This window comes from Anas platyrhynchos, chromosome 1 (genome assembly GCF_047663525.1).
Source record: "Anas platyrhynchos isolate ZD024472 breed Pekin duck chromosome 1, IASCAAS_PekinDuck_T2T, whole genome shotgun sequence".
Lineage (NCBI taxonomy): Eukaryota > Metazoa > Chordata > Aves > Anseriformes > Anatidae > Anas > Anas platyrhynchos.
In genome coordinates this window covers 80,565,369-80,573,423 of record NC_092587.1, presented here as the reverse complement: position 1 = coordinate 80,573,423, position 8,055 = coordinate 80,565,369, and the positions used below count along the sequence as shown (strand labels likewise).

The 8,055-nt window shown below is 51.9% G+C and overlaps 1 protein-coding gene across 1 annotated transcript; it reads right to left on the bottom strand.

Annotated features, from left to right (window-relative positions):
- Positions 1 to 1,044: 1,044 nt before the first annotated feature.
- On the bottom strand, positions 1,045 to 7,093 carry LOC119717054 (C-type lectin domain family 4 member D-like). Its single transcript, XM_038179569.2, has 6 exons — positions 6,806 to 7,093; positions 6,064 to 6,159; positions 4,900 to 4,992; positions 2,946 to 3,097; positions 2,586 to 2,719; positions 1,045 to 1,899 (listed from the first exon to the last, which is right to left on the bottom strand). The coding sequence occupies exons 1-6, from the start codon at positions 6,840 to 6,842 to the stop codon at positions 1,752 to 1,754; spliced, it is 660 nt and encodes a 219-aa protein (XP_038035497.2). The 5' UTR covers positions 6,843 to 7,093; the 3' UTR covers positions 1,045 to 1,751.
- Positions 7,094 to 8,055: the final 962 nt, after the last annotated feature.

Genomic DNA, 8,055 nt, shown 5'->3' with positions numbered 1-8,055 from the left:
GCAGTAGGGTGAGGCTGCTGGTGCTGATTGTGCAAGTGCTTTTCAGCAGTGCTCATCTGTCTGCATGCTATGCATACTTGTACCTGTATACGTACACGCTGTGTGAATGTGTGCAGCTGTGCCTGTTTGGTGTACACACTCAGCCTCGCTACAGCTTGGACCTAAGGACATGGCAATGCAGCTGCCTTGCATCTGCTGGGTTATGGCATTCGGCAGCTTCTGCCACCACCCACACAATGACTCCCATGGATGCGTTTAGGAAGCCAACTCTCCTGGTCAGCCACCTTTTCTCCAGTACTAATTCTCCCCTGCACTGGGACACAGAGGGACGGCTCACGTTATAGGTAGGACAGAAGAACACAGCCAGGAGATGCACATCGGCGCTGCATGGGGAACTGGCACGGGTTGTTTGGGAGCACCGAGGCAGGTGATGCTTCCCGAGGCAAACAGAGGTGGGGGCATAGGGACCAGGAAACAGAAAGGGGTGGAGAAGGATGGGAGCCACAGGGGCACATGGTCTGCAGCAAGACTCGGGTGGAAGTGGAGGCAATGTGCATTGCACTTCTGGAGGGGCCCTCACGGGCAGCAACTGCCCTGCCTCTCCCTGCCTCTTCTCCAGCATCATCCAGCCTGGGCAGGGGTGCCCTGACAGGGCCCACTGAGGTGCCAGCCTCCCAGGACGCCCGCTGCATCTGTTGAGTCCAGAATTAGCTCTGAGGTGGGAAGGGTGACCAAAAGACCTACTAATTTTGCTGCTGGGGCCATGTCCTCATACCTGGTCAACCATGTGCAGGCTAGACTCCTGGCACACGCTCCTGTTTCTCTCTCAGGTAAGACTTTCAGCATGGCAACATATGAAAACCCCACAGCTGGTTTCCTGTGCCCGCTCTCTCCCAGAGCCCTGGCTGTGTGCGACAGGACCGTTACACACAGGTTATCTCTGAAGCGTTAAGACTCACTGGGTGTATGCAACTTCTACTGCAGTCATCTCTGGCTCTTTGCTGGCACAGCAACAGGCTTGGTATGAAGCACGTGCATGTGCAAAATACCTCAGCTTAGAGAGGGAAAGGGAAAGAGAGAGAGGGGGAGTGAGCCCAGAGCCTTTTTCATCGGTGTAATATTGTATTTTCTGCTTCACAGGAAATCAGTATTTGTTCAGCAAAACCAATGCTGAACAGGACCCTCTATGACCCAGCAAGGAGCAGACACCTCTTCTCAAGCAGACAAAGGGAACAGCAGCTCTCAGCATCCTTCTTGCATTCCTGCATCTTCTTCCTTCTGGAGAGCTCCAGCTCTTTTCAGCCAGCAGCTGCCAGACCCACACAGAGAGAAGAGGATGACTGACAGAAGAGCCCAGGAACTGCTCTGATGACCCTGAACCCTCATGTGTCAGTCCCAGGGAGGCAATGGCATTGAAAGAAAGGTACTGGCACATTTCCCAGACATGACCCTTCACCTGCCATGCTTGCCTGGAGCTTCCATTGCCAAATCTGTCTTCACCAACCGTGGGATTGGATGATCAGCCTGAGAAAGCACATGCAGAGTTCTTCTAGCATTTATTGTTTCCACATCAGGGGTACTTTGAGAAATGCACAGGCACAGGGGATGCTGGGTGCAGAGCAACATCACTCCCAGTCTCACCATCCCACCCAGCAGAGGGAAGATAAAGGCTCCAAGGCTCTCCTACCCCTCCCAACACAGCCCTCTGTTTTTCCCAGTTCGCTGCTAATCTCAGGATGAGGATTCCTCCATCATAGAGTTACTGCTGCATTTTCACAAATCCGATAAAAACGTATTCTGCACGGGACATCATTCCAGTTTCGGAAAACATCTTTCTGGTAACTGATTACAACGCACGGCTCATCAGTCACATTACTTGGCTCCCCAGACCTCCAGAACCTGAGAGAGAGACAGACATGTTACTCCCTGTGCACCCTGCAAGCACATTGCTGGAAAAGGCCACACGTTCAACACAAGGCTTGGAGGGGAGACACTCCAGATGCAGTTTGATGGACAGAAGTCGTACCCTTCCTCGCACTCTGCTAATCCCACTGGCAGCAGTCTTACATGCAAACCTGACTTCTTCCTAGAACCAACACAGCAGGGAGCTGTTCAGTCCTGGTGGGCAGAGCTGCTCACCACAGCTCATGCCAGGCACTTCACAGCCAGCAGGGGATGCGTCTCTTCCAGAAGAAACATCTGCAAGCCAAGCCCTGGTGATCTCTCCAGCACCCCATCGCTTCTGCAGCATGACAGCACTGGCCCAGCATGTGCTTACACCTGCACACCTACAGGCACATGGCTTGTCCTGTATGAATTCATGTATTTCTCCTCAGGAAATGCAGCTTCTTCTCTGCCTACAGCACCGATGGCCATGTCACAGATAATTTATCGCTAACCACTAACCAGCATGGATGGATCTGTGGGAACCTGGTATCCTACAAAGCCCTTGCCGGCTCCATCATTGTCCTCTCACAGACAGCCATGGCATATCCCTCCCATGCTCATCAGACACCCTCACATCTCTTCCACCCTCTTGCACTACCCGGAGCCACACCAAACCCTCTCCGTCATGGGATACTCACGCTGCTCTTTCATTATAGGGAGTCTGGTCTGCCCAGCGCCACTGGCCCACCTTCTGTGCTCTCAGACCGATGTATAAATTGATTCCATTTAGTCGGTATTTCATCTGTCTTCTTATTTCCTTATAGAGGAAATCCTGGAAATCAGGGAGAGTACAACGTCCATGAGGTTCAGGACTGAACAGAGGGAGGTGGCAGGAGTCCCAGTGGGGTGGAGCTGGTGTCAGACTGGAGCCAGTGCTGAGTGGATGCAGCAAGGACATCCCCCCTCCACTGCAGGAGCCAGGAGGGGCTCTGAGGCCCCTCCAGGCCTGGCACTCCTGTCTCCAGGCTGCTCTGGCCCTCTCCCAGCCCTGCACTTACCTGCTCTGCTTTTGTATTGATGACCACCAGCTGGGAGCCCATCCCACCGCAGTTCTGCTGGCTCTCATCCCAGGGCATCTGATCATCTGAGAAGTAATAGCAGCTTTCCTGAAAGGGTCTCCAGCCCTCTGGACAGCACTTCCAGCTGACCTCTGTAGGGGAAGAAGAGCCTGTGTTGGACAAGATGCGCTGTGCCTCTTAGTGAGCTCAGCACAGAACCCCAAGTATCAGGGAAGGGGTTTGAACTGCACATTTCTTTTTGGACTGCGGTAAATGCTCTCTTTTGTGCTCCACAAACAGCACCATTGACACCCTGACAGATTGCTGTCACCGGGCCCCTGCTTGAAGAGCTTTTTCCTTTGTTCTATCGTGCCCATTCAAGCTCTGCTTGGGGAGAGGCACTTTCTGCCTCACCGTTCCTGAGGAAGTCAGATGGGAAGTAGCTGGCAGCACTCCTCTGGGGACACTGACATCAGAAAAGCATTGTCCAAGTGATTAGCTCTCATCTCATACACAGGAACAAACATACACAGTAAACTAGGCTGGCAGCCTCACTGCCAACACTGGTAGTTTCTTACACAAGCCGTGCATGTTTTCCTAGAAATTTGCCATACATGCAGAAAGTCGCATGATGGATTAAAAAGCATGGGCACATTCTCTAAAGGACGAGGTTATCTTTTTTCAGGTTATATACCTCTATCTGTAAGCTGTTTCTATCACACACAGAATATAACTCAATTTGGAACATGTCCAACAAAGAAGTCCTTCTAGTCTAGTCAACCAACAAAGAGACTCTGGTACACTGAGCAGAGCTGAAGATGCTTGCCCTGAATCCCAGACCTCTCAGGGACTGTCTTCTTGGGTTCCCCACACAGGAGCTCTCCAGGGGCTCCCTGTGCTAATCTATGCAATCAAGGTGTGACTGCCAAATGCTGTAACCAGCTGCTGCTGATATGGGGCCAGAAAAATGAAAGGAACAGGGAAGGGAGGAGAGGCCCAGGAGGCTGTGGTCCAAAGCAAGACCACAGAGGAACCAAAACCAGAAGCAAAGAATTCTTGTGCTGCAAGAACCACATGAAAAGCAACGAACCTGCCTGCCTCCAATGCTTCTGCCTGGAGAGGTGCTTAGTTCTTCCAGTACCTACAGGTATATATTTCACCATGTCCCTTGCACTCACATATTCTCGCCCAGCAGAGTGAAGATGTAGGCTTCAGGGCTCACACTCTTCAAAAGCTCCCACCTTCCATGCATGAGGCTGTGGAGTCCCTTTCTCTGGAGATATTCAAGGCCCACCTGGATGCCTTCCTGGGCAACCTGCTCTAGGGAACCTGCTTTGGCAGGGGGGTTTGACCCAATGCTCTCTTCATGTATCTCCCAACCCCTACAATTCTGTGATTCTGTGAAATGAAAAGCTGCTCATTTCACACAGTTAAAATCTAATCAGGGTCAAAGCAGTTGTCTCAGATTCCCTTCTTGGCACCAAATCGAGAGAGTGAAGAGTCCAGGGAGTGGAAGAAGTAGAAAAAAAATATTAATTTACCTGTGTTCTTCTATATTAGATCAATGTTTACCATTACATTTGTAGAAACAGATACTCTGGCACTAGAGAGCGCAGGTCTGAGCCATCCCTTACAAAAGGATGAAGTGCTTTTGGCTAGATTTGTGAACTGGACTGGAGCTGAGGGGCTGTATGTGGGCAGAGAATGGGACGAGTGATCAGAAGGTGGACATGGAGAACCCCACCCCCTTCCACTGGCCCAGGACGTGTTTTCAGAGCATCCTAAGTCAGACTTGAAAACACAGCATTTTCTTTCCTCATCTCTCCATCTTCCTTCCCTAGGGCAATCCAGCTCTGGCTGACAATCCCGTTCCCAAACTCAAAGGCTGATTTACACCAGAATAAATTTGGGGGATGTGCTCAGTGTCACTCCCAAGGCTCTTAGCATCACTCACTTTGGCTTGCAGATCCACTGGTGATGCAGTGCCACTCCGAAGCATTCTGGGGCAGAGTCTTGTACTGGCCACAGCTCCTGTGAAAGAGAACAACTGGGAAGAGAGGAAAGAGAAGGAAGGCGCTACTGTCATCCTTTCATCCTCACTCATGGGCAAGCTGTCCTGCCCTCCACCTTCTGGCTGAGAGCTCCCTCAGAGACTCGGTTACACCAACAAGCTCTGAAAATTGTATCCTGAAGGAAAAGAGCAGACAGCTTTCCCCACTACGGGTCACTCCCTCCCTTGGGCAAACACCGATCAGATGAGCCCCCCTCACCTCAGCTGGCTGAGGCTCATTTTCCCAGCTGACAAAGCCCAGCTAAGACTCCTTTGAGGATGAGGTCGGGAAAAGGTCAAAGAAGTTGTGAGATCATCCTAGTAAAGGTGCAATATCAATCTGCATTCCCTCTTAATCTGCCTGTGATCTGCAGCTTTAGAGCACCCTTTTCACCCATGCCAAGGAGGGGAAGAACTGCTGAGTGCTGAGGCCTCACCCAAGGGAGCTGAACACCACAGGAGAGTTATCGCAGAGCAGTAACGATACTCCAGGACACTACACGCAACATATTTCCCTTCTGTTTCTTCCAGGCGGTGTGGGTGGGATGCAGCTGGAGCATTTTGGAGGATTTACGCCTCACTCTGCTCAACCATGGGCAGCCCTGGTAGCAGGATGTCCAGGGAGATCATGCTGGCTCCTCGGCTGCAACAGGGCCACGAGGAGCGCTGAGGGACACCACAAATGCGGCCAGCAGAACTGAGAGCCAACAGCCAGCCCTCGGGGAACCTGCTCAGATGTTGTCTGGCACTAAGGAGACTTCTCGGCCCTGTTGCAGTGGGAGGGCAGGAACTGATGGGTTTCACCCAGGACTGGCTTTATCTGCACAGGTGGGCAAGTGAGAGGAGCTGTGGGAAGGCCCTGCCAGGACACTACCTGCTAACTGTGCAAGGGACGCGACTCCCCAGCTAAGAGGCAGCGTGGGAAAGGGGCAGCAGAACAGGCTGTTTGGGTGCAGGGCAGTCGCCTGCTGGCAAAGAGGCTGGGGTTTTCTTTGTCCACCTGACACCAGGCAACTCCAGGCCCCGTTCCCTTCCTCCCCGCAGAAGTAAAGGGACCCTGGCACCCACCGAGGCCGACGGTCATAAGGGCAGTTTTGACGGCAAGGGCAGAAGTGAGGAAGACCCAGGGGCTCAGGCGGGAACAGCTGCTCCCTTCTGCTGGGGCTGAAAAACACAAGGCAAGAGTGGAAATCCCCGGCCCAGAGTCGGGGGGCAGGATAATCCAAGGGGCTGCGTGCCCTGACAGCCTGCTGATAACCCTGTCCCAAGGCCTGGCAGGTCCCGCAGGTGCTGTAACCAGCTCGTGCTGTCTGTCACTGGCAGTGGGTCACACCTGCAGCGTAGGACAACACGGGGACTGCCCTCTTGCTTCATGTCACAAGCCATGCCTGCGCTCTTCCCAAGCTGCACTACTTTTCTTCTTCTGTCACGCCTCTTTTCTCCCCTGCACACCTTCCTGGTTGCCCTCCCTTCCCCCTGTGTTTCACTGAATGCTCTTTCTCTACCTCCCTCCTCCTCACCTCTCTCTGGAGCTTCTTTCTCTCAGCTACCCAACTCTTAGCTGGGCTCTGTATCCCAGCCTGTTAAACACAACAGCGAGTAGTCACTTACTCAAAGGACTGACAGTCCAGCTCAGTGTCTGGCAGCAGACACGCTGAAGAGATGGTTTCTACCCTGAGAATGGGCACTGGGTCTTTCTGCTGGTACACAGCCAGCCACGGTACCATGCCCTTTATATATCCCAGCCCCGTATTTTCCCCCACCTTCTCCTTCTCCTAGAGGAGGGCAGAAAGGAAGGCTTTACGGTTACCTGCAGTCCCAAGACTGACTCTCTCTTGCTGGTTCATTATCGCTGCCACAACATCACTTCTCCACCAAGAGTCTGTCCATGTCACCAGTATGGCCACAAGCACAGCCCTGCTGCAGGAGGAGGAGCTAGGGCAGCTCCCTCAGTGCCGGGCAGTCTGCATGGAACTGAATCTGATGTGCAGACAGAGCCATAGCTGGGGTATTTCTCACAGCACATGGAGATGACAAACTTTCATCATTTGTCTGTCAGGACGTTTCACAAGAGGCTTGTTGCAAAACAGAAACTCACAGAGGCAAAGGAAAACAGATGAAAACCAGAACCACTGCTGCTCAGAGCATCTTCTTCTGTACATTTTCAAGCAGCTTCACAAGACACATTAGCGGTGTTTTTATCCTTCCCTGGTGAGGGAGAACGTGTGTGAAAATGCCTGTGCTGTTGGTATTTGCTAGCAAAGGGATAAATAATAATAAACACACTCACTAGGGCACGTGACTTGCTGATATGGAGCCGGAGATCTGAAGGGAACACCAGATCATGTCAGCATCCCTGCCTGTGACAGATTGCAAAGCTTTACTCTGTCACCACTACGTGAGGCACACATGGTGCTTGTAGCACTGCTCGGGGTGACTTGATTGAAAACTCTGGAGGATGTAAGCATCCCTAAGGATATCCCGAAGGAAAAAGAAGCCCTGCTGGGCCTCTCTGTGCTCTGAACTGAGTGCTGTGGGCATGCAGACACTGCTCTTCCACACCCCATCAGTTAGCTTTCTCCCTGTGAAGAGGCAGGCAAGTACGTGCTCAGGAAGAAATGGGATAGCTAACAACATGAGCATCAAAGGCTCGGAAGGGCAGGGCACACAGCTGGTGATAAATGAGGACAAACGTAAACCGTGTGTAGAAACGTGCACAAAAGGCTCAGACCATGCCAACAGTGCTGTTGCATTGGCAAGACGGTCCATAAATGTGCTTGCTGGTATTGTCCTAGAAGGAATTAACTACTAGAAGGTACTTGCTACTGGGTTCACAGCACAGTGAGAGATTCTAAAATGAAATTTTAGAACAAAGCGTGGTAACAAAGATGAATTGTACCACTCATGCCCCCAAATGAGAATGTGTGCTGTTTGTTCTTGCTCTGTAATATGCCTGACTCTGTGGTTGAGCTGAGGGTGGCTGATCAGGAAGGAAGATGCAGAGGGTAGGGAACTGTTACAGGGAAAATCTGCTCATATTGCACAGCTTAAATCTAATCG